At 40.1% G+C, this 27095-nt stretch overlaps 1 protein-coding gene across 3 annotated transcripts in view; it reads right to left on the bottom strand.

Annotated features, from left to right (window-relative positions):
• The window catches only part of SLC39A9 (solute carrier family 39 member 9), a 54754-nt gene extending 27800 nt beyond the window's left edge, over nt 1–26954 (bottom strand). Inside the window, exon 1 of one of the 3 annotated variants that reach the window (XR_004348455.1) lies at nt 26152–26949. Coding sequence is in view for 1 of the 3 variants with exons in the window: in XM_032622731.1 (XP_032478622.1) it covers nt 26152–26247 (96 nt within the window). In the remaining 2 variants the exon portion in view is untranslated. Of the gene's footprint in view, nt 1–26151 lie in introns of all 3 variants that reach the window. The other 2 variants (XR_004348454.1, XM_032622731.1) reach the window with 2 other exon arrangements.
• Nucleotides 26955–27095: the final 141 nt, after the last annotated feature.

Raw genomic sequence — 27095 nt, 5'->3', positions numbered from 1 at the left:
TGCTTAAATGTCCTATAGCTTTTTAAAAAACGCTTAACTAAGACTGACATACTAGAGTTATAGATATTTAATGCATACAACTTTATGTGTTTGGAAATAAGTATATATCTGTGAAACCATCATCACAATCAATGCCATAAATGATCTATGGTTTTAATCCACTTAATCCCAGTTTTTTCTTTTCACTCAGATTTCTTTAAGAGACAGTATCCTGACATACAAGATATAAAAGATTAAGTTTCAAAATTTCTTGAAGCGGTGATGTACCCTATATGGCTTCCTGAAGTCTTAGCAGTATGAAAAATGATCTTTAAAACTACAGGAGGGTGGACTTCCCTGGTGGCGCAGTGGTTGGGAATCCGCCTGCCAACGCAGGGGACACAGGTTCTAGCCCTGGTCCGGGAAGATCTCACATGCCATGGAGCAACTAAGCCCGTGAGCCACAGCTACTGAGGCCCGCGCACCTAGAGCCTGTGCTCCGCAACAAGAGAAGACACCGCAATAAGTCCGTACACCACAATGAAGAATACTCCCTGCTCGCCACAACTAGAGAAAGCCCGTGCACAGCAACGAAGACCCAATGCAGCCAAAAATGAAATTTAAAAAAAAAAAAAAAAAACCTACAAGAGGGCATTTATGTTGCTTAGGAAAAAGTTTTAACAATTTAATAGTATATCATGTACTTAACTTTTCTGTTTTAGTTTCTTTCATGAGGTTAGCAAAAATAACAATGGTTGTATTAGTTCTGATATACTACTGAACTTGCAACTGTGAAGCTGTGGGAATATATATGTACAAGTACTGCCTCTACAGGAAAATGGGTTTTTAGCTGAAAGGCTGGTTGAAACATTAGCCGTTCCTTGTTTGGGAACAAAGAAGGGATCTATACCTATTGTGTATCTATTGAAAATGGGGGAACTACAGTTGCAGTGTCAGCACCAGCTAATACTTGCCCTATAGCAAGAGGGAAATCCCCTTAGCACCCACGCCAGGTCACCCCTTCATACATTCAGGATAGCCATTAACGACTTATAAACTGAGAGTGTTCTGAATGCATCCAGTGGTTGGGGCACTGGCTTGGGAGGCAGAACTGACTCCATGTTCAAATTAGTTAACAAGTTAGCACCTCAACTCTTCTTATTTTTTAATTAATTAATTAATCAATTAATTTTTCAGCTGCGTTGGGTCTTCGTTGCTGTGCACAGGCTTTCTCTAGTTGCAGTGAGCAGGGACTACTCTTTGTTGCGGTGCGCGGGCTTCTCATTGCGGTGGCTTCTCCTGTTGGGGAGCACGGGCTCTAGGTGTGCAGGCTTCAGTAGTTGTGGCACGTGGGCTCAGTAGTTGTGGCTTGCTGGCTCTAGAGCGCAGGCTTAGTAGTTGTGGCGCACAGGCTTAGTTACTCCGTGGCATGTGGGATCTCCCTGAACCAGGGCTTGAACCCGTGTCCTCTGCATTGACAGGTGGATTCTTAACCACTGCGCCACTGGGGAAGTCCCTCAACTTTTCTTCTGTAAAATAATATTTCTACATGTCTTGTGAAGATAGAGGAGTCAAAAGGAGAAAGTGGCCGAAGCATTTTGGAAAAATGACACCATTACTATTTTAATGCTCAATACTGAGCTATTCTAAGAGTCTTTGTCTTTTCCAAGTTACTAAACTCACCGAAGTACTGCTAATCACAGCATTCATTTGAGACAAACTGTCAGAGCATGGAGAACACAAGATGGAAAAACAGCTCTATTCTGTATAGAAGGTGACACGGTAATTAGTCTTTTCATCATTCTCTCTAAACAATTCATAAAAGTCACCTTTGTTTAAAAAAAATCATGAATGTCAAGTTTTACTGCTAAGGAAGGACAAAAATGAGGGTAAAACTGAACTGGACTGAGCATACCATTTCATTTGAAGGCCTTGGTTTCAGAACTCCACAATTCAAACTGATGAATAAATTACTAGGAAAGAAGATTGTCCTGTCAGCATTTTGACTATGCTCTACTCTGGGAAATGGAAATGAAAGATACCCCAGATTTGCAAATTAAGGGAAGATGAGAAGAGAGGAAAGAGATGTATGTAACGAAAAGAGAAAGAGCTAATTGCCCTCAAGAATAACTTGGGTTACCAGTAATCCAAGTTACACCTGTAACCCAGTTACAGGTGTTACTCCCAAGAGCACTCCCCAATAAACGTCCTGCATGCAAATCCTCTCAGAGTCTGTTTTCTGGGGAACCCAACCTAAGACACTCACATCATACACAAAAGTTAATTCTTGATGGGTTATACACCTAAATATAAAACCTAAAACGCAAAAGCTGTTAGAAGAAAATGTAGAATATCTTGGCAATCACAGGGTTGGCAAAGATTTCTCAGCAGGGACACAGAAAACATAAACTATTCTAAGCGAAAAAATTCAACATCACAATTTTAAATGTTTGCTGATCCATTAAGAAAATGAATAGGCAAGCTGCATACTGGAATAGAATACCCGCAGTACCTACATCCGTAATGGAAATACATATATCTGTGGTAACGCTGCCCACATCAGCCCCCTTCAGGTTGGAGACACTTATTCCCCCAGCTGCTGGGGCTGTTCCCTGCTGATGGCTTGCAGCTGACTCCCTCTGCGATACTGCCCTTGGGTCAAAGGGAACTGGCTAGCCTCAAGTTATAGTCCCTCCCCCAAGGCAGTCCACATCCAGTGACTAGCCCACTTGGGGCTATGTGGAGGGAGGTACAAAGCCTCTCCTCCTTGTCTCAATTCAGAATATCTCAGAAGGGCCATCCAGCTTCAGAGCCTTCTGTGGGTTGATCTGAGGCCTCTAGGGCAACTGAACGACAGTTCAACTTCTCCATCTGCTTAATCCTGCTCATTCTTTCACAGGTGTTACTCCCAAGAGCACTCCCCAATAAACTTCCTGCATGCAAATCTTCTCAGAGTCTGTTTTCTGGGGAACCCAACCTAAGACACTGACAAAGCGCTTGTATTTGAAATATAAAGAATGAATACAACTCAATAAGAGACAAAATTAAAATTAAAAAATAAAAACGGGTAAAACACTGAACAGATACTTCACAAAAGATATATGAATGGCCAGAAAGCCCGTGAAAAGGTGCTCAACATCATTTAAGCATCATGAAAGTGCAAATTTAAACTACAGTGAGATACCTCTTCACACCCACTAGAACGGCTAAAATTAAACAGACTGACAACACTAAATGATGGCAAGGATATAGAGCAACTGGAACTCTCACACAGTGCTGGTGAGAGCATAAAATGGTACAACCACTTTGGAAAACCGGTCATCTCCTATAAGGTTAAACCAGCAATTCCACTTTGGGGTATTTACCAAGAGAAATGAAAGCATATGTCCCCACCAAAATTTGTATAAGAATGCTCATAGAAGCTTTATCCATAATAGCCAGAATCTGAATCAGATGTACAGCAATAGCAGAATGGATAAACAAACTGTGGTACACTTACACAATGGAATACTAATCAGTAACAAAAAGGAAAAAATGACTGCTTCATACAGCAACGTGAATCTCAAAAACATCACCCCAGTGTTTGAAAGGCCTTACACAAAGAGAGCATGTACTGAGTCCATTTACATGAAGTTTAAAAGCAGGCCAAACTATCTATGGCAATAGAAATCAGAACAGCGGCTACTTCTGGCAGGCTGCTTCTGTCACACAGTGGCAGAAAAGACTAACCGGAAAATGGCACCAGGTTATTTTTTTAGCATGATGGAAGTGTTCTAAATCTTGACTGGGATGTGAGTTACATTTATATACATTTGTCACATTTTAGCAAACTGTATTAAGATTTGTACCTTTTACTCTATAAAATTATCTGGAGAGTAATTTACTCAGCCAGGACCTCTGAAAGGATTCATTTCAGAACTATTCAATTTTAACAAGGCGTCTTCATGGCAGTTTTTCGAAACCAAGGTCAGAGGTCTATGGAGAATACCAAAAACCACTTTCAAAATGTTTTCTTGGGGAATTCCCTGGTGGCCTAGTGGTTAGGATTCTGGGCTTTCACTGCCATGGCCTGGGTTCAATCCCTGGTTGGGGAACTGAGATCCTGCAAGCTAAGTGCTGTGGCCGAAAAAAAAATTCTTTTTTTCTTAATCTAATTTGTCATTCAGATAGTCCTTAAAAATCATTCACCAGAATTTTATGTAAATAACTGCATGCAGAAACCAGTGGTGCTTACAATTGTGGATCAATCCACAAATTCACAAGGCACTTACCAGGTGCTTCATTATATTCTACACTGGAGTCACATGAAGCACTAGACTGAGACAAGTTTTACAAGCAGGAGCAGAAGAGTTTTTGAGGCTTGCATACCACAAAATTAAGGTGCTGAAACAGTACCATTTAAGAGAACTGAGGGATACATACCATCCAGAATAACTATGGACACTACATAAAAAACAAAAGCTTCAAATCTATAAAGAAAGTAAAAAATAATTCTCCTAAAATGCTGTCTTTTAAATTTTAAGTAATTTAAAATAATCTAATATTTTTAGACATTGTTTCTAAGATGAAATTACTTATAATTCCATTCACGTATTTACATGGACCAGATTTCTGAACATTATCACAACAGATTTTATAAGAATTTCCCAAAGGCCCAAGCTAGAAAACAGTCAAATCTCCATGTGTAGCTAATATCATTACAAAAAAATCATGGTAAATCTTTAAAGTACATAGTCATGAAATTACACTTCTTTGTTAATAATGTATGAACAATTAAATGCTCTCAGCTGAAGGAATGTGAACGGGAGCCTGGCCCAAATTTTTAGAAAGACAGTAAAAATTTTTATTAGTCTTTAGACACATACTTTTGAAAGTGTGATACTAGCTACCAAAGTTATCAACATGGAATCCAAGTTTAAGAACTGGAAGAAATTTAAGAAATGATCCTCACTCTATGAAGATGGAGAATCAAAAGCCAAAAATGAGGGATGATTTGCCCAAGATCACACAGCTAGGTTAGTCAGTGTAGAGGCATGATCAGATCTGACATCGTACTCTGCTGCCCTGTGCATTCCAAGACAATGTCCCTCATATGGCACGAGACATAAATCCATTACATAAAATTCACCTCTAAAAAAAAAGATAAAATCCAATCACACAACCTCTTTAAATAGTGTGTCAGAAAAATCCCTTAGCAACATCGAGAGGAAAACCAAAATTACAATTAGTTATAATTGTTCTCTGTTGACATTTTCTAAAAGTCTGTGGCAAAATGAGAAATAAGGACAATGTAATGAGCTTTTCATAACATTTTATTTCTTCAATGTAGAGGACTATTGTTTTTGTTTTTTTTTTTTGAGGACTATTCTTTATTCTAAGATTATGTCCTACATACTCTTTTATGTTAAAATGTCCTTTCTTTTAAGAAATGATGGTGACAATAGTTTTTGTTTTTTAGTGTCCTTACTTGCAAAATTAAAGCAGGCAATCCTTTATCAATTCTCCTGAATTTCAAATATATTACTGACCTGTGAAATCCAAAAGCCCGGAAAACCCTGGTCTACAACAGTGTAAGCATGAGATCTGTATTACAATACCATAAAAAAAGTCAGAAAAAAAAGAATTTGAGAATTTGTAAAAAAGAGATCATTGAGGTAAACTTGAGTAAATCATCTAGCTTTGTAATATTTCCTCTGAGGAAAGGCAGTGTGAGCTAAAATTACTGTATTATGTTTTCAGTCTATTTTGAAATTAAAGCACATTTATTTACCAAATGAAGTTAAACTTCCTATGTTTAACTAAGTTAACTAAATTGAACAAACCTATGTTTGTTCCTGGAACTCCTTACCCCAAAACTTTAAGTTCTATGAAGGCAGAAACTTTTGTTTTTAATTTCCTGCTGAATACTCAGTTTATAACAGATTCTCCCCTAAACATATACTAAGAGAATGAATTAAATGCCCAGCATCATGCAAGGCACTGGGGACTTGGTACCTGCCACTCCACCGGCCTTTAATATCAACAAATATATGAATGCACTGGAACCTCTTTAGAATACTTGTGCTAGGAAATAGGCCTTTTAAGGGAAAAAGTCCCTTAAAAGCATAACCATATCTAGAATTTTCAGTGGTTATTTGATCCAGAATTTATCCTTTGGCTCAAGGGGTATTAAAGTACATATAATGAAGAACCATAATAGGATTCCATCATAGTAAATGTGAGGCAATGCTGTCATCTGTCTCATTCATGCAAATACCTTAAATGACAACTGTTTTATTTCCAAGGAGCTCAAAACCTTGTTTCAATCTTCAGCAGTTTCAATCACTGTTCAGTCACTGTTTCAATCTTCAGCAAAGCGATATAAAGATTATTTATTCTACATAACTTTCATCAGCTCGATAAATGTGTACTAACTTTCTTACAACAACCTAATTATAGAGGCAACACTCGTGATGAAAAAAAATCAATAGTCAAAAAATAGGCATAATTGTCAAGGGTTGTAGTTTCAATTTTTCTTAAAAAAATTTTTTTAACTACCTAAATCATTTTAGACTCAATCTTATTTATTTCAAGCACTTGAGATGTGGCTCCATGTTATTTGTACAGCTGTATTCTTTCACACAACTTCATAACTTGTTATTTAATCTCAAAACTATGTACATGTCAAAGTTAAAATGCTGACATTTTGCTTATGGTTCCCTCCTTTGCTTATGGTAAATCACTAAAAGGGTGTATTTAAATGAAGAACTACAAATTCCAAGTGTTGGTCCAAGATGAAAAGAGTTCCCAAAGCAATAGTTTCTGGTGGAGAAATGAAATATTTGCTCAAGAGAGGCATGAACTGTGCGATGTCATTCATTTTATGATATCTCATTTTACAGTTTCACATCTGTAGCCTGACTAAGCCAAACGATTGACCAGAAGTATTAATTAAAACAACAGTTTGTATTCAATGCCATTAGCTATCAGTGCAGTGCAAAGCTTTGAAGTCAGTTTAGTTTTCTTGGCAGACACCAAGGTAGTTAAATGGTTTTTCTTTCCTTGCTCATAGAAACAGTCAATAAATTGTTTGGTTCAACTAAACACATGCTGATAATTTTAAAAGCTTTTAATACCGAAGATTGTTTATTTCAATCTCCCTTATACCATGTTCATGTTAGTTCTGAAAGCATCAACTATAGTCTCCTAAAAAATCAAAGATGCATCTCATGTTATGAGACTGATTCCTTCAAAGCTCCAGGCACTGAAGAGATGAAATATCACAGGGCACAAAGTAACTCTTGTTCAAGCAACAAAGGCTTTCTTTCTCCATATTCTTACAAATAAGCCTGCTTCAAGGAGATACTTCCTAATGTCAATTTAACTACTACATTATCTGCTGCTAAGTGTCAGTAACAGATAACGAAGAAAACTCAAATATGAACTCGATTCTTCAAGTCCTTACAACTGAGGCAAGATGCCAAAAAGCTTCCTGCCTCTAAGTAGTGGCTCTGTGATACTGAGCAAGTTCAATATCCTTCAGGGCTGCCACTACTACCACGATCATGTAGGAGTATGATGTTAGCACATTTAGCACAGAGTAGTTTTATTATTACTTATCTTCAGCCTCATCAGTAGCATGCAGTAAATGCTTCTAAGCCCCTCCTCCACAAGAATCACAAAACAAAACCCAGATACTTGGAGAGAAGTTCAAGTGAACAATGCTACCACAGTTGCCATTATGCCAGTGGCATATAGGCTTCCCCTTTCCTAATTCATTTGACATAGAGGTAAGAACAAGCAATACTTTATTGATGCCACTTCCTTCAATCTTGGAAAACAAGACTAACTTGTCTTTTTGTATGAGTCCTTTCTAAAAATAAAAGGAAATCCCATAAGATTGTTCGATGTGACTACAAAAACAAACAGAAACCCATTGATGCATGGGAAAGACCTGGGAAAACACTGGCAATGAAATATTATATTATTAATACATAAGAAGTTTGACTGAACTGAGAAAATTAAAATAATAAACTACATTTTCTCTATCGAATTAGCAAAGTTTTAAAAATTAAAAATGATAGTACTCAGTGTTTGTGAGAACACAGTGTCATTTGCATTTGTTGAAAAAAAATGCATTAAAAAAAACTGGTAATATAGATTGAGAACCTTCTTGAAGATGTTTATGCTCTTTAATCCTGTCATTCTACCCCTGAAGAAATAATCTGAAATATGGTCATAGCTTTAGACACAAAAATATTCATTCAACACTATTATCATAGAAAAAACTTGAAAACAAATTAAATGCATAATAAGAATTTCTGTATGTAAAATAACTGAACGTAATGAAGACATTAAAAAGTGCCTATAGGGGACTTCCCTGGTGGTGCAGTGGTTAAGAATCTGCCTGCCAAGGCAGGGGACGCGGGTTCGAGCCCTGGTCTGGGAAGATCCTACATGCCGTGGAGCAACGAAGCCCATGCGCCACAACTATGGAGCCTGTGCCCTACAGCCCGCGAGCCACAACTACTGAGCCCACGTGTCACAACTACTGAAGCCCACCGCGCCTAGATCCTGCGTTCCACAACAGAGAAGCCACCGCAATGAGAAGCCTGCGCACCGCAACTAAGAGTAGCCCCCACTCGCGGCAACTAGAGAAAGCCTGCACACAGCAACGAAGACCCAATACAGCCAAAAAAAAAAAAAAGTGCCTATAGGGAATTCCGTGGTGGTCCAGTGGTTAGGACTTGGCACTTTCACTGCCAAGGGCCCAGGTTCAATCCCTGGATCCCACAAGCCGCGCAGCATGCCCCCCGCCCCAAAAAAGTGCGTAGAACATGATTTTAATAATAAAGGAAAATGTTTATAATTACCAGGTAAAAGAAGGGGAAATGTAAATTTATAAATATACCACATAATCAACCATATTAAAAATGCAAACAAATAGAAAAAAAAAGAATGAAAAGAAACAAAAATGTTACTGGTGATTCTCACTGGACAGTGGGATAATGGATGATTTTATTTTCTTTTTACACATTATCATATTTTTTAAATTTGCCACAAAGAATCCCTATTATACAGCCAGGCTTAAAAAAATTTTTTTTGTTCATTTAATTAGAGGCTATATAAACAGTGACTTTGAACTTAGTAAACCCTGAGGCTCAGTTTCCTCATCTATAAACAGGATAAGAATTCTTCCCTTTCAAGGTTACTGTAAAATCAGTACAGAACTTGACACATGAGTTGATACTGTAGCTACTGTTATTATTAATTATTATACTGTGGTGGGTTTAGAGAGCACAGTGCCCTTAATATGCACGTAGAGATGTTTTCCCCTTTACCAAGTGGTTCTAAACACGTAGTAACACTTCAAATTACTACAAAACACTTAGGTTTTGTAGTAATTTGAAATGTTTTTCAGTCTCCCCCCTTGTTGTCGTGCTGTGACTTATTTCCTCTACTTGTTGCCCCACCCCTTCTAGTTTGCTCTTTCTACTTTACAGAGAGCTTAGAAATCAGACAGTCCAGCCCAGAGGATTGAGACTGGCAGTTCAAAACATAGGGGTTTTTTTTGGTTTTGTTTTGTTTCGTTTTTGGCTGTGTTGGGTTTTTGTTACTGCATGCGGGCTTTCTCTAGTTGCAGCGAGCGGGGGGCTACTCTTCACTGCAGTGCGCAGGCTTCTCATTGCGGTGGCTTTTCTTGTTGCAGAGCACGGGCTCTAGGCACACGGGCTTCAGTAGTTGCAGCAATGGGCTCAGTAGTTGCGGCACGTGCTCCATAGAGCACAGGCTCAGTAGTCGTGGCGCACAGGCTTAGTTGCTCCGTGGCACGTGGGATCTTCCGGGACCAGGGATCGAACCCATGTCCCCTGCATTGGCAGGCGGATTCTTAACCACTGCGCCACCAGGGAAGTCCAAAACACAGGTTTTTTGACCCACACAGTGACGCAATAATATTTGAATTAGTAGCCAAAGTATAAAATTTAGAAGATTCATATAAGAATCCAGATTTCCAACTTCTGAAAAGTAGGAAGATTTGACAACAGCAGGGCTGCTGTCATCAAATGGCACATGCTCTTCTGTGCCACAGTTGACCACAGTTCTCACGACTCCCTTAGACTCCCAGGCACTGACACTGGAGGTTAGCTGCCACACATCATGACACTTGGACCATTTTATCTTCCTCCAGGCCTGATTCACTGCTCAGCCTCAATACTTACATGATTTTATGACCCGTTACCTAGCTGTATTAGTCAGGGTTCAATCAAGAAATGGAAATCATAAAGTAATTTGAACCAGAAAAATTTAATACAAAGAGTAATTATAAAAGGGGACTGGAGGGCTTCCCTGGTGGTGCAGTGGTTGAGAGTCCGTCTATCGATGCAGGGGACACAGGTTCGTGTCCCGGTCTGGGAAGATCCCACATGCCGCGGAGCGTCTAGGCCCGTGAGCCATGGCCGCTGAGCCTGCACGCCCGGAGGCTGTGCTCCGCAACAGGAAAGGCCACAGCAGTGAGAGGCCCGCGTACCGCAAAAAAAAAAAAAAAGGGGGGGGGGCTGGAATAATGAGAAATTAACCAGTAAGAAAGAACTCTGAAGAACATAAGAAATGCAGCTAAAAGGAGCAGTGACTACCTAGGACCAAAATAAGATTTGCTCGAAGAAGAGGTCTCATAAGGGTTGAGATCCAAACTCTGCTGGAGAGGGCATGGCTGGGGCTCAATGAACAGCAGTAAAAGGTCTGGGACCAATTCCGAGGTATATGTGTGGTGGTGGGGTTTCCCTAGACCAAGCAATGCTTGGACACCAGTAGGGTGTCCCACAATTCAGTTCAATTGTAACACTACCCGGAAATAGCATCAGGTCCTACAAGACTGGCCCCCTGCCATTTCAGATGCCAGTTCCAAGTCCAGGTTGTTACCAGTGCTTCTGACCAACTAGCTATAGGTCAGAGGTTCCTTGGGTTCAATTAATTGGCTAGAGTAGCTCACAGAACTTGGAAAAACATTTTACCTACTAGATTACCTGTTTATTATAAAAGAATATAACTTAAGAACAGCCAGATATAAGAGATTCATAGGCAAGGTATGGGGAAAGGTCACGGAGCTTCCATGCTCTCTGGGCATGCAACTCTCCTAGCACCTTCCACATGTTCACCGAACCAGCTCTCCAAACCCTATCCTTTGGGGTTTTATGGAGGCTTCATTACATAGGCATGATTGATTAAATCACTGGCCACTGACGATTCATTCAACCTCCATCCCCTTTCCCCTCCCTGGTGGGACTGTTAAGTTCCAACCCTTGAAATCATGTGGTTGGTTCTCCAGGTGACAAGCCCCCATCCTTAGGTTACCTAGTGGCTTTCCAAAAGTCACCTCATTCACATAATAAGACACCTTTATGGCTCTTATCATTTAGGAAATTCCAAGGGTTTTAGGAACTCTGTGCCAGGAAAAGCAAATACATACTTCTTATTATAAATCACAATATCACAAGCAGAGAAGTTTCTGTGGTGCCACACTGGTGTTAACTCACTGGAAATCTGTACTCTAGGGTGTTGGGAAAACTGTTCATGGGAAAGTGTCTCACCAGAGAGACTCTCCTATAAAACCACCCAAGACGGGGTTGCCAGTGGGAACTCCTGACTGCTGGGCGCTGGAGAAGCTGTGTGCTCAGCAGAAGTCTGGGGCTTTGAAAGCCACCTGCAGTGCAGAAGCTGGACATTGGTGAGGCTGTCACCTAGGAGGCCTGCTGAGCAAGCATGCCAGAACCAAGAGGGAAATCCCCTTCTCCTTACAACTTCTCTCCAGCATCCTCTACTGACAAAGCTTAACACTGCGCCAGCTGGCAAAGGAAAAATATTTAAAGGGCCCACATCCATTTTTGCAGCGTAGCTAATGAAGAGTGAATTTGGAGCTGAGAGGCAATAAATTGATAACTGGCACACCAGCTTACTAAAATTACATAAAAAGATACACAGGAGCCAAGTGAGAGCCAAGAACAGTAGACAGCAAGTAAAGTGCTTGCTCTTAAGGCTATCTATTTAGCTAATCAGAGACTTTTCTGGTCCTTTAGATTGCTGAGGCTTCTGGATGGACAGGTTCTGCATAACAGAGGTGCTATCAATATTCTTTTCCTTCACCTCTATTAATAATAATATTCACTAAGTACTTACTAAGCCAGGCACGTTCAATTATAATCACCTTACATATATTAACTCATTTAATCCTCACAATAATCCTATAAGGTAGATACTTCTATTATCCCCACTTTGTACAACAGAGGCAGCGAAAGTTCAAGTAATTTGTCCAGGCTCACAAAGCCAGCAAATGGCAGAGCCATGATCTGAACCTACACAGTCTAGCTCCAGAATCTATACTCTTAAGCACCATGCTAAACTGCTTCTCTATAAAACCTATTTCATTGTTTCACCTTTTGCTTTTAGCTCCTGTCTTCTCTCCCTAACTTGCCTTTGTCAAATGCATAAAGAATTAATGAAAGGAACATATACAACAAGGTGCAGAAGCTAGGGTATAATTTTTTGGTTAATAGAAAATTGACCTCCAGATAAATACAGGGTTCACAATCGATTGTTTAATGTAATTATCTAGTAGTTAACCCCAAGACCCTGTCCCTTAAAAATCCATATAATCAGGGCAGAGGACTTTGCAGACCAACAAATACCTGCTTCTATTGCAATGAAGTTAGACATTGAATATTAGTATTAAAGGAGAATTGAGATTTTTATAATTCCATCATAAGTTTTAAGAAATACCTATACTCATGGTTAGCATTACTACTTATTACTTGGAATTCCAAACTGAGCTACAGAGGCTCTTAAACTTCACTGTCATTCAACAAAGTCTCACATCTAAATTCTTCAATGAGAGGAGAGGTTAAGACTGTCATACAGAAGCATTCTGAATCCAGTTCAGGTCCTCTTCCCTCAAAAAGGATGTCAATTCTTGAAGAGCACAATTTAGAATGACTAAACTATGAAGATATCGAGATATCGAGTGTGAAGTTAATCTTGAATAGTTTAAAATGAGAACTGCTTCAGATTCCAATTTGGCAGGTGCTAATTTAAAGGGCATCTAAGACATATTCAGTCTTTCTTACACGTTTCAATGGTATTCAGAGATTGTTTACCTCAGTAGTTTTAATTCTGCTACACTGAGTAAGCACAAGGCATGAGATATACTCTGGAAGGTAAAATGTTAGTGATGCAAGATATTCCTAGTTGGGGGAGCTAAAGGTGCTGATTTAGATCCATAATATTTTCATTCCTTCTTTACAATGTTCATTAGGAAAGAAAATATCATCTCATGGTCAAGTGCTTTGGACTGGTAATCAAACTGACTTAGTTCAAATCCCACCTCTACCAGGTATGTGATGTCTTCAAGCCTGAGTATCTATCTCATAGTCTCATCCTGAGGATTAAACAAGATAATGCACATCATTGCCTGGTACATAGAAGGAGCTCAATATGCATTAACTATTATTAATATTATTATGCAGATAAATTTCAATGATGTTTATCCATATAACTTTTTCAGGAAAATAATATTGAATCAGATTGCACCTAGATTTTGATTCAAACTTAGCTTTATCAAGCAAAGATACTTATGAGACAATAACATTATAAGACAATAATCTGAGGGAAGACAAAGTTACTGATTGCTTTCCAGATATGGATAAACTACAGAGAATTCAAAGTTTCAAAGTCTAAAATTTAGAAATGAAATTCCAAACAACTGTAAAATCTATTGTATTACCATAAAAGAATAAAAGGTTAATACACCAGAAACTGCAAAAAGTCCTTAAAAATGAAACTTTGTCAAATCTATTTTAAAAATAATCAATTGTCAGAGAAAAAACATACTGAACAAATTCGTTCTTTAGACACAAACCTTTGATTTGGTGGTAACTCAAAGAGCCAAAGAGATTTATTATGAATGAGTCAGTTATTATCATTAGACACAAAATAAAAACTTTAACACATGAAAAACAAAACAAAGCTTAAACTGAGAATAAGTATAATGAAGAAGAGAAAGTTAACTACTAAGAAAAATACTATAAAGCAGGGAGACCAAAGGAAAAGCCCTGGCCTCTCCAAATGAAACATTCATGGTGAACAGGAATGCCAACCACTAAACAAGACTTTTTGGATTCCAAATTGCTGAGGAGTTTCGTGATTTGGGGGTGGGGGGAGTTTACCCCTTAATAGAAGACTGCTCCAAAATAAAAGGTTTAAAAATTATAATTTAGAACAAAGTTATAAAAATGAAAATCTTAAAGTTTTTACAATTAGTACTGAGAATAATCCTCAGTGTTTTTTAAAGTTCTTATTATGTTCTAGATACAGTGCTAAGCCCTGTGCTCGTTATTTCCTTACATCCTCACAACAATCCTATAAAGTCATGTAAGAGAAGAGCTGGATGTTACACAGCTTTGCTCAAGCAGTGACACTGATTTTGACCGACACCACCCGTCTCAGACAGTTCCTTCTGAAATGAGTGCATTACTAATTACCTTAAAAACTTTATTGAAGTAAGAACAGCACTACTTTCATCTGCATATCTATGGATCTATACTGCTTCAACACATGAAAAATGTGGCATTATAATCCAAACTGGCCTGTAACAAGAAAAGTACGAAATGAGAGAAAGCCTTCAAAAAGTTTTATAGCAATATGATATTTACAGTTATAGGAGTAACTGTATGTCTGTTAAATCTCACAATACTGCATTTGGGCTTGTATTTTGTATGCTTTTTTTTTTTTTAATTATTTGCTTTATTTTTGGCTGTGTTAGGTCTTCGTTGCTGCGCGTGGGCTTTCTCTAGTTGCGGCGAGCAGGGGCTACTCTTTGCTGTGGTGCATGGGCTTCTCATTGCAGTGGCTTCTCTTGCTACGGAGCACGGGCTCTAGGCGTGCGGACTTTAGTAGTTGTGGCACGCGGGCTCAGTAGTGGCGCACAGGCTTAGCTGCTCTGGGAGTGTGAGATCTTCCCGGATCAGGGCTTGAACCCGTGTCCCCTGCATTGGCAGGCAGATTCTTAACCACTGCGTCACCAGGGAAGCCCTGTATGCCTTTTTTCCACTTCATTTTCTTAGTATTTCATTTCCACAAGTATATTGCTCTGCAATGGAATGGAAGTTAAACAAAAACTGGCATGCACCAGAGAATTTGAGGAGTGCTGCCCTAGAGCTCTGGTGCAAACACTTTGCTTTCCCAGCTCTATGACAAAAAGGAGACATGCTCAGGTAAATGACAATCCCCAGACCATCAATATAAAATCTCACTCTGGCCATCATTTATATCCGAACTTCATTCCTTAATCAGAGCACCTGATAAGCTGGGTTTATCCTAGGTAATGTTAAGTTGCAGGCTCTCAACCTACTTATGTAGCATTTTCATTTAGAGTCAAAGAAAACTGCTCATTGACAACTGAATCTTAAAACACAATGTAGGACTACACTAGTGCGCCCAACTCTTTCATCCGACAAAACCTCATTTGTGCAAAGCATGTTTCGGCTGCCTTTACAGGTTTAATTTTTCTCCTGCCCATATGCTGAAGAAGAAAGCATCGTAATTATCCGTCACTTATAAATGCGTTTGAGAATCAGAGATTTTGTTCCTTTGTTTTAGAAGTCATTTAGGCATAAGGAAGTTACGAAAGCATCAAGAAAGTTGGTTGGCGGGCAAGGCAGTGGAGAAAGTGACCAAAAAAATCTACGCCACACAAACCTCTTGACGGTCAGATATGGCAGCTAGACACCACTGCTACGGCAATTTCAGACTACTTGATTTCAACTCATTTCTAAATACTAATCCTGCCATAATTAATGGCTTTATTGATCTTTTATTCCTGCTCTGAGAAATTCTGAAGAAAAAAGTTTGGAATGACAAAGCAGCAGACAGATTAAGAACATGAATAAAAAGCGTATCTTTTCAAATAAATGAAAGTGAACTGCAAAATAAATTAGGTTTATTGGTCCTTTTATTTATAATAACTCCAGTCCCCAAGAAAAGCTAGACTTCCTTAAAAAGAAAAGTTGTTTAGCCAATGTAGGAGTTAGGGGAGCTATTCTCTAAGCGTATAAACTGTGCTTCCTAGTCTCCATGAATGAAGTTTATTTTATTTTATTTTATTTTTGCAGTACGCGGGCCTCTCACTGTTGTGGCCTCTCCCGTTGTGGAGCACAGGCTCCGGACGCGCAGGCTCAGTGGCCATGGCTCACGGGCCCAGCCGCTCCGCGGCATGTGGGATCTTCCCAGACCGGGGCACAAACCCGCGTCCCCTGCATCGCCAGGTGGACTCTCAACCACTGCGCCACCAGGGAAGCCCTGAAGTTTATTTTTTACACATTTATCATCTCACTAGTTTCGCAATACATTGATCTATAATAATAGTATAATTTGTCTAGAAAAAAATGCTAATTCCTAGGAGATAAAAATCACCAGTTGAGGGGGACCTTGAAGATGGCGGAAGAGTAAGACGCGGAGATCGCCTTCCTCCCCACGGATACACCAGAAATACATCCACACGTGGAACAACTCCTACAGAACTCCTACTGAAGGCTGGCAGAAGACCTCAGACCTCCCAAAAGGCAAGAAACTCCCCACGTAACTGGGTAGGGCAAAAGAAAAAACAGAGACAAAAGAATAAGGACGGCACCTGCACCAGTGGGAGGGAGCTGTGAAGGAGGAAAAGTTTCCACACACTAGGAAGCCCCTCCGCGGGCGGAGACTGCGGGAGGCAGAGGGGGGAGTTTCGGGACCGCGGAGTAGTGCACAGCGACGGGTGCGGAGGGCAAAGCGGGGAGATTCCTGCACAGACGATCGGTGCTGACCGGCACTCACCAGCCCGAGTGGCTTGTCTGCTCACCCGCCGGGGCGGGTGGGGCTGCGAGCTGAGGCTCGGGTTTTGGTTTTGGACGGAGCTCAGGGAGAGGACTGGGGTTGGCGGCTTGAACATAGCCTGAAGGGGTTAGTGCACCACGACTAGCCGGGAGGGAGTTCGGGGAAAAGCCTGCACCGGCCGAAGAGGCAAGAGACTTTTTCTTCCCTCTTTGTTTCCTGGTGCGCGAGGAGAGGGGTTTAAGAGCGCTGCTTAAAGGAACTCCAGAGACGGGCGCGAGCCGCGGCTAAAAGCGCGAACCCCAGAGACGGGCGCGAGCCGCGGCTGAGGGCGCGAGCCCCCGAGACGGGCGCGAGCCGCGGCTGAAAGCGCAAACCCCAGAGACGGGCGCGAACCGCGGCTAAAACCGCGGACCCCAGAGACGGGCGGGAGACGCTAAGGCTGCTGCTGCCGCCACCAAGGGGCCTGTGTGCGAGCACAGGTCACTCTCCACACCCCTCTTCCGCGGAGCCTGTGCAGCCCGCCACTGCCAGGTTCCCGGGATCCAGGGACAACTTCCCCGGGAGTACGCACGGCGGGTCTCAGGCTGGTGCAACATCACGCCGGCCTCTGCCGCAACGTCACGCTGCCTCTGCAGCCGCAGGCCCGCCCCGCACGTAGTGCCCCTCCTACCCCCATCCCCCAACCCCCGGCCTGAGTGAGCCGGAGGCCCCGAATCAGCGGCTCCTTTAACCCCGTCCTGTCTGAGCGAAAAAACAGACGCCCTCCAGCGACCTACACGCAGAGGCAGGGCCAAATCCAAAGCTGAGCTCCTGTGAGCTGTGAGAACAAAGAAGAGAAAGGGAAATCTCTCCCAGCAGCCACAGAAGCAGCGGATTAAAGCTCCACAATCAACTTGATATACCCTGCATCTGTGGAATACCTGAATAGACAAGGAATGATCCCAAATTGAAGAGGTGGAATTTAGGAGCGAGATCTATGATTTTTTCCCTTTTCCTCTTTTTGTGAATGTGTACGTGTATGCTTCTGTGTGAGATCCTGTCTGTATACTCTTGCTTCCACCATTTGTCCTAGGGCTCTATCCGTCCATGACTTTTTTTTAAAAATTCTTTTTCTTAATAATTAAGTTTAATTGTAATAACTTTATTATACTTTACCTTCGTTCTTTCTTTCTTTCCTTCCTTCCTTCCCTCCTTTAGACAACGAATCACCCCAAATTGAGGAGGTGGTCTCAGGGAGCAGGATTTATGATTTTTCCCCCTTTACCTCTTTTTGTGAAGGTGTATGTGTATGCTTCTGTGTAAGATTTTCTCTGTATAGCTTTGCTTCCAACATTTGTCCTAAGGTTCTATCCGTCCCTTTTTTTTTTTTTCTAAATATTTTTTAATTCAATAACTATATTATACTTTATTTTATTTTTACTGTATCATCTTTCTTTCTGTCCTTTTTCCTTCTTTCCCTCCTTCCTTCCTTCCTCCCTCCCTCCCTCCCTCCTTTCCTTCTTTGCTTCTTTCTTCCTTCCTTCCTTTCCTCCTTTCCTTCTTTCTTTACTCATACTTCTACTAATTCTCCCTACTTTTTCTCCCTTTTATTCTGAGCTGTGTGGATGAAAGGCTCTTGGTGCTCCAGCCAGGAGTCAAGGCTCTGCCTCTGAGGTAGGAGAGCCAACTTCAGGACACTGGTCAACAAGAGACCTCCCAGCTCCACATAATATTAAACGGTGGAAATATCCCAGAGACCTCCATCTTAACACCAGCACCCAGCTTCACTCAACGACCAGCAAGCCACAGTGCTGGACAACCTATGCCAAACAACTAGCAAAACAGGAACACAACCCCACCCATTAGCAGAGAGGCTGCCTAAAATCATAATAAGGCCACAGACACCCCAAAACACACCACCAGACGTGAACCTGCCCACTAGAGAGACAAGATCCAGCCTCATCCAGCACAACACAGGCACTAGTCCCCTCCACCAGGAAGCCTACACAACCCACTGAAACAACCTTAGCCACTGGAGACAGACATCAAAAACAACGGGAACTACGAAAGTGCAGCCTGCAAAAAGGAGACCCCAAACACAGTAAGATAAGCAAAATGAGAAGACAGAAAAACACACAGCAGATGAAGGAGCAAGATAAAAACCCACCAGACCTAACAAATGAAGAGGAAATAGGCAATCTACCTGAAAAAGAATTCAGAATAATGATAGTAAGGATGATCCGAAATCTTGGAAGTAGAATGGACAAAATGCAAGAAACAGTTAACAAGGACCTACAAGAACTAAAGATGAAACAAGCAACGATGAACAATGCAATAAATGAAATTAAAATCACTCTAGATAGGATCAATAGCAGAATAACTGAGGCAGAAGAACGGATAAGTGACCTGGAAGATAAAGTAGTGGAAATAACTACTGCAGAGCAGAATAAAGAAAAAAGAATGAAAAGAACTGAGGACAGTCTCAGAGACCTCTGGGACAACATGAAATGCACCAACATTCGAATTATAGGGGTTCCAGAAGAAGAAGAAAGAAAGAAAGGGACTGAGAAAATATTTGAAGAGATTATAGTTGAAAACTTCCCTAATATGGGAAAGGAAATAGTTAATCAAGTCCAGGAAGCACAGAGGGTCCCATACAGGATAAATACAAGGAGAAACACGCCAAGACACATATTAATCAAACTGTCAAAAATTAAATACAAAGAAAGCATATTAAAAGCAGCAAGGGAAAAACAACAAATAACACACAAGGGAATCCCCATAAGGTTAACAGCTGATCTCTCAGCAGAAACCCTACAAGCCAGAAGGGAGTGGCAGGACATACTGAAAGTGATGAAGGAGAATAGCCTGCAACCAAGACTACTCTACCCAGCAAGGATCTCATTCACATTTGATGGAGAAATTAAAACCTTTACAGACAAGCAAAAGCTGAGAGAGTTCAGCACCACCAAACCAGCTTTACAACAAATGCTAAAGGAACTTCTCTAGACACGAAACACAAGAGAAGGAAATGACCTATAGTAGCGAACCCAAAACAATATATAAAATGGAAATAGGAACATACATATCGATAATTACCTTAAATGTAAATGGACTAAATGCTCCCACCAAAAGACACAGATTGGCTGAATGGATACAAAAACAAGACCCTTATATATGCTGTCTACAAGAGACCCACTTCAGAACTAGAGACACATACAGACTGAAAGTAAGGGGATGGAAAAAGATATTCCATGCAAATGGAAACCAAAAGAAAGCTGGAGTAGCAATTCTCATATCAGACAAAATAGACTTTAAAATAAGGACTATTAAAAGGGACAAAGAAGGACACTACATAATGATCAAGGGATCGATCCAAGAAGAAGATATAACAATTGTAAATATTTATGCACCCAACATAGGAGCACCTCAATACATAAGGCAAATACTAACAACCATAAAAGGGGAGATCAACAGTAACACATTCATAGTAGGGGACTTTAACACCCCACTTTCACCCATGGACAGATCATCCAAAATGAAAATAAATAAGGAAACACAAGCTTTAAATGATACATTAAACAAGATGGACTTAATTGATATTTATAGGACACTCCATCCAAAAACAACAGAATACACATTTTTCTCAAGTGCTCATGGAACATTCTCCAGGATAGATCATATCTTGGGTCACAAATCAAGCCTTGGTAAATTTAAGAAAACTGAAATTGTATCAAGTATCTTTTCCGACCACAACGCCATGAGACTAGATATCAATTACAGGAAAAGATCTGTAAAAAATACAAACACATGGAGGCTAAACAATACACTACTTAATAATGAAGTGATCACTGAAGAAATCAAAGGGGAAATCAAAAAATACCTAGAAACAAATGACAATGGAGACACAACGACCCAAAACCTATGGGATGCAGCAAAAGCAGTTCTAAGGGGGAAGTTTATAGCAATACAAGCCCACCTTAAGAAGCAGGAAACATCTCGAATAAACAACCTAACCTTGCACCTCAAGCAATTAGAGAAAGAAGAACAAAAAAACCCCAAAGCTAGCAGAAGGAAAGAAATCATAAAAATCAGATCAGAAATAAATGAAAAAGAAATGAAGGAACAATAGCAAAGATCAATAAAACTAAAAGCTGGTTCTTTGAGAAGATAAACAAAATAGATAAACCACTAGCCAGACTCATCAAGAAAAAAAGGGAGAAGACTCAAATCAATAGAATTAGAAATGAAAAAGGAGAAGTAACAACTGACACTGCAGAAATAAAAAAAATCATGAGAGATTACTACAAGCAACTCTATGCCAATAAAATGGACAATCTGGAAGAAATGGACAAATTCTTAGAAATGCACAACCTGCCAAGACTGAATCAGGAAGAAATAGAAAATATGAACAGACCAATCACAAGCACTGAAATTGAAACTGTGATTAAAAACCTTCCAACAAACAAAAGCCCAGGACCAGATGGCTTCACAGGTGAATTCTATCAAACGTTTAGAGAAGAGCTAACACCTATCCTTCTCAAACTCTTCCAAAATATAGCAGAGGGAGGAACACTCCCAAATTCCTTCTACGAAGCCACCATCACCTTGATACCAAAACCAGACAAGGATGTCACAAAGAAAGAAAACTACAGGCCAATATCACTGATGAACATAGATGCAAAAATCCTCAACAAAATACTAGCAAACAGAATCCAACAGCACATTAAAAGGATCATACACCATGATCAAGTGGGGTTTATTCCAGGAATGCAAGGATTCTTCAATATACGCAAATCTATCAATGTGATAAACTATATTAACAAATTGAAGGAGAAAAACCATATGATCATCTCAATAGATGCAGAGAAAGCTTTCGACAAAATTCAACACCCATTTATGATAAAAACCCTCCAGAAAGTAGGCATAGAGGGAACTTTCCTAAACATAATAAAAGCCATATATGACAAGCCCACAGCAAACATCATCCTCAATGGTGAAAAACTGAAAGCATTTCCACTAAGATCAGGAACAAGACAAGGTTGCCCACTCTCACCACTCTTATTCAACATAGTTTTGGAAGTTTTAGCCACAGCAATCAGAGAAGAAAAGGAAATAAAAGGAATCCAAATCGGAAAAGAAGAAGTAAAGCTGTCACTGTTTGCAGATGACATGATACTATACATAGAGAATCCTAAAGATGCTACCAGAAAACTACTAGAGCTAATCAATGAATTTGGTAAAGTAGCAGGATACAAAATTAATGCACAGAAATCTCTGGCATTCCTATATACTAATGATGAAAAATCTGAAAGTGAAATCAAGAAAACACTCCCATTTACCATTGCAACAAAAAGAATAAAATATCTAGGAATAAACCTACCTAAGGATACGAAAGACCTGTATGCAGAAAATTATAAGACACTGATGAAAGAAATTAAAGATGATACAAATAGTTGGAGAGATATACCATGTTCTTGGATGGGAAGAATCAACATTGTGAAAATGACTCTACTACCCAAAGCAATCTACAGATTCAATGCAATCCCTATCAAACTACCACTGGCATTTTTCACAGAACTAGAACAAAAAATTTCGCAATTTGTATGGAAACACAAAAGACCCCGAATAGCCAAAGCAATCTTGAGAACGAAAAAAGGAGCTGGAGGAATCAGGCTCCCTGACTTCAGACTATATTACAAAGCAACAGTAATCAAGACAGTATGGTACTGGCACAAAAACAGAAAGATAGATCAGTGGAACAGGATAGAAAGCCCAGAGATAAACCCACGCACATATGGACACCTTATCTTTGATAAAGGAGGCAGGAATGTACAGTGGAGAAAGGACAGCCTCTTCAATAAATGGTGCTGGGAAAACTGGACAGGTACATGTAAAAGTATGAGATTAGATCACTCCCTAACACCATACACAAAAATAAGCTCAAAATGGATTAAAGACCTAAATGTAAGGCCAGAAACTATCAAACTCTTAGAAGAAAACATAGGAAGAACACTCTATGACATAAATCACAGCAAGATCCTTTCTGACCCACCTCCTAGAGTAATGGAAATAAAAACAAAAATAAACAAATGGGACCTAATGAAACTTCAAAGCTTTTGCACAGCAAAGGAAACCATAACCAAGACCAAAAGACAACCCTCAGAATGGGAGAAAACATTTGCAAATGAAGCAACTGACAAAGGATTAATCTCCAAAATTTACAAGCAGCTCATGCAGCTCAATAACAAAAAAACAAACAACCCCATCCAAAAATGGGCAGAAGACCTAAATAGACATTTCTCCAAAGAAGATATACAGAATGCCAACAAACACATGAAAGAAAGCTCAACATCATTAATCATTAGAGAAATGCAAATCAAAACTACAATGAGATATCATCTCACACCAGTCAGAATGGCCATCATCAAAAAATCTAGAAACAATAAATGCTGGAGAGGGTGTGGAGAAAAGGGGACACTCTTGCACTGCTGGTGGGAATGTGAATTGGTTCAGCCACTCTGGAGAACAGTATGGAGGTTCCTTAAAAAACTACAAATAGAATTACCATATGACCCAGCAATCCCACTACTTGGCATATACCCTGAGAAAACCAAAATTCAAAAAGAGTCATGTACCAAAATGTTCATTGCAGCTCTATTTACAATAGCCAGGACATGGAAACAACCTAAGCGCCCATCATCGGATGAATGGATAAAGAAGATGTGGCACATATACACAATGGAATATTACTCAGCCTTAAAAAGAAATGAAATTGAGCTATTTGTAATGAGATGGATAGACCTAGAGTCTGTCATACAGAGTGAAGTAAGTCAGAAAGAAAAAGACAAATACCGTATGCTAACACATATATATGGAATTTAAGGGAAAAAAATGTCATGAAGAACCTAGGGGTAAGATAGGAATAAAGACGCAGACCTACTGGAGAACGGACTTGAGGGTATGGGGAGGGGGAGGGGTGAGTTTTGACAGGGCGAGAGAGAGTCATGGACATATACACACTAACAAACGTAGTAAGGTAGATAGCTGGGGGGAAGCAGCCGCAAGGCACAGGGATATTAGCTCCGTGCTTTGTGACAGCCTGGAAGGGTGGGATGGGGAGAGTGGGAGGGAGGGAGACGCAAGAGGGAAGACATATGGTAACATATGTATATGTATAGCTGATTCACTTTGTTATAAAGCAGAGTGAATCACACCATTGTAAAGCAATTATATAACACACCATTGTAAAGCAATTATACCCCAATAAAGATGTTTAATAAAAAAAAAAAAAGGAAAGGAAAAAAAAAAAAAAAATCACCAGTTGAATTCTAAAATGTCTTTAACTAAGTTACACATAACTTTTATTTTTGTCCTAACAGCTCAAAATGCAGTTACTGCTGTAATAATGAACAGATATTATGAATGATGACTTACAGCATTTCAAGACCTGCATCTGGAAAAAGACCATTCGATCATCCATTTAGAAAGCCATAAGTGACATATCATACTAATTATCCTTATTAATAGCCCAGTTAATTACACCACTCACGTACACATTTCCTTCAGTGAGAAAAGATAGCGTATACCTGTATATTGCAAAAATCACTCAAGACAGTTTGAGAAAATACTGAAACCGGAAAAGGTCTAAGAATTTTATAGAAATAAAAAGTTCTATCAGTTCTTCATTTGAATTAATTATAATTCTTGATAAATGTTATCTCAATAAGTTTTTAAATATACAAACCAACTTAAACTTCACAAATGTCAGCTCTAATAATATCAACTCAATTCTACTGTAGTTATAAGAAAATATGATTTATGCCAGAGCAGAGATAGCAGGTTCACAAAGGACTGGGCAGGCAGGTAGCCCAAATGAGTGAAGTAGGCTTCACAGCCAAGAAGGACTGTGACAATCTACCACTACTCAGCTCTAGCCAACTGTTACCTTGAGGAATAAAGACAAAAACCAATAACAATAAAATTAACATTCTGCTAATCTAATAAAGTAAGTCTGTAGGCTAGATTTGGTACATGGGCTACCAGTTTGCTACCTCTGCCACAAGGGACAGAGTGGCTAAGAACTGCTCTGAGTCAGAAAAATGGAGACTGAAAAAACAGCTGTGACTCTAACACACTTGATGAACTCGTCCAAGTTACATGATCTAAGTGTCAGTCTCCTCATCTGTACCTCACTGGGTTTTTTAAATGAAATTAAGTAGTGTATATGTTCAAAACATTGTAGCTCAATGTTATCATTAGATGCTGAAAGGAATGGATAAAAAAAGGAAACGGAAAAGGAGCAGCAGCAATTCAAGTCCCCCTTCTATCTGGCTGTGGGCTTTATTTCTCAAACTCATAAGGCCTAGTTCCGCCTTCTTTCTCACCCACAGGTTATTTTCTTTACCAGCAATAAATGCCTCCTCTTTCCTCAGGTTTCCTCAAGGCCTACCTCACACCTCATCTATACCTTTCCTTTATATCAATACTTCAGGCCATTCTCCACTCCCCTTTTCTTTGAAAGCACTTTCAGGACTGGCAGTGAAACTATCTTACTGCTGAACCCCAAGGTATACTCAAGAAATCCTGAATGTAGTAGTTTTTCTCCCTCAATCTTTGAGCGCTATGCATGTTGTGAACTCCTTATGACAACATGAAGAACCTATCTGCACTTTCGTTGAAAAATGCTTTCATCATTTTTCCCTGTTAATGTTTCTTCAAGTAATGATAAAGAATCAAATAAATTAAACAAAATGTCAAACCATATTAACAAAAAATTCATTTCTAAACAAACATTTGAAAACAACTTCAAAAACCCATTCAATGGTCTCCTTCTTTAAAAGGAAATTGACTTAAGAACAATCTAATTTAGTGTTTTTCTTACTTCATTCTTATTACAGGTATCCAAAAAAATACCTTTCCCCAAAAAGCTATGCTTGATTTTCTCAAAAAGAGAAGTTATACTGATTTCAACTCATATGGACAAACAACATTCTCCATTTATATTTTGATTGCAATCTAGAATCTTGATTCTTTGGAACTTCTGGGTATCAAAAGAACATTATGGTGCCTCTCTCCCGTAAAATGCAGAGTCCCAAATTTTGGTATGCAATTTCAGCGAGTTCAGAGTATTCCAGAATCTTCAGTGGATCCACCCACCCCCGTTATGAACTGTAGTGATGAAGAGGAGGTTTGTTTCTATTATTACATGTTATGCATCTTTCGAAAAGATAGTCTTCCTTAACAAGACCTTTAACTCTGATATTAACTGGGGAAGCAGCTTCCCTTTACAACTGTCACTACTTCCTAGCTGCCATCCTGACAGCTAACAGAAAATTGAGAACTTCTTACCTCCGAGAAATTAACAGCCAAAGGAATGATTCCAGCCACGTAACATCCCACCAACATAGCCAGAGACAGCAAACTAATGGAGATGAAATCATCCATTCTGCCCTCCTTTATTCACCCACCACCAGCCTACAAATTCTCGAGGCTTCGAAGGGTGCTTAGGTTCTTAAACGCGTGTGGTTGTTCAAAGATAACAAGTGGACTTTCACTTCTTTGGTCCTCCCCACCGGCAGATGTGTTCACGAGGCACTTTTCTCTTGAACGTACCTGGAAACAGCCCCTTTTTGCTAATACTAGCACCAGAGAGAACTTTCAGCAATTTTAGGTCCCTGCCCGTAAATTTTCCGATACCAGTCACTGGATTCCCGTGGGTTAACAGATGAGAAAAGTCAATGGGAAATATAAGAGTGAGCGATTTCTTCAGTCGTCGGAATAAGGGTAGCACAATGGGCCTACTTCCTCCACGAACAGCGTTCCAGACGGCGGCAGAAAAGCACGAAAACCCAAGAGAACTCGTTCGTTCTTCCAGCGGCCCTATCTCCCCGGGGCCGCCCCGCCTGTGATCCTCAGGCTGGTCTGGGACCAGCCCTCCAATCCCGGCAAACTCTCTTCCGAGTCTCGAATGAGAAAAGGAGTCCTGCAGATTTCTAACGATGGGCCTTAGGGGTTCAGTAGCGAAGCTGATACAAAGCTGTCTCTGCCCTATACCCAGTGCTGCCCATGTTACTCCACTCCGCTGGGGCTTGACCCGGAGCCACCGATACTACAGCTCCCATGGCCGCCAAGTGGCACCTCTTCATTACTCCACTTCCGGATTGCTTTACCACCCCCTCCTTTAGAAGGGTACTTCCGGGTTACAACTGACCTATGCCCCGGGATTCTTATACTGCCGCCATTTTTGAGTGGGGCCATTGAAAGATGACTTGTATCACTCTCTATACCAGTGA

Source organism: Phocoena sinus, chromosome 2 (assembly GCF_008692025.1).
Source record: "Phocoena sinus isolate mPhoSin1 chromosome 2, mPhoSin1.pri, whole genome shotgun sequence".
Taxonomy (NCBI): domain Eukaryota; kingdom Metazoa; phylum Chordata; class Mammalia; order Artiodactyla; family Phocoenidae; genus Phocoena; species Phocoena sinus.
Note: the sequence above shows the minus strand (reverse complement) of the source record. Positions and strands in the feature narration are given on the sequence as shown.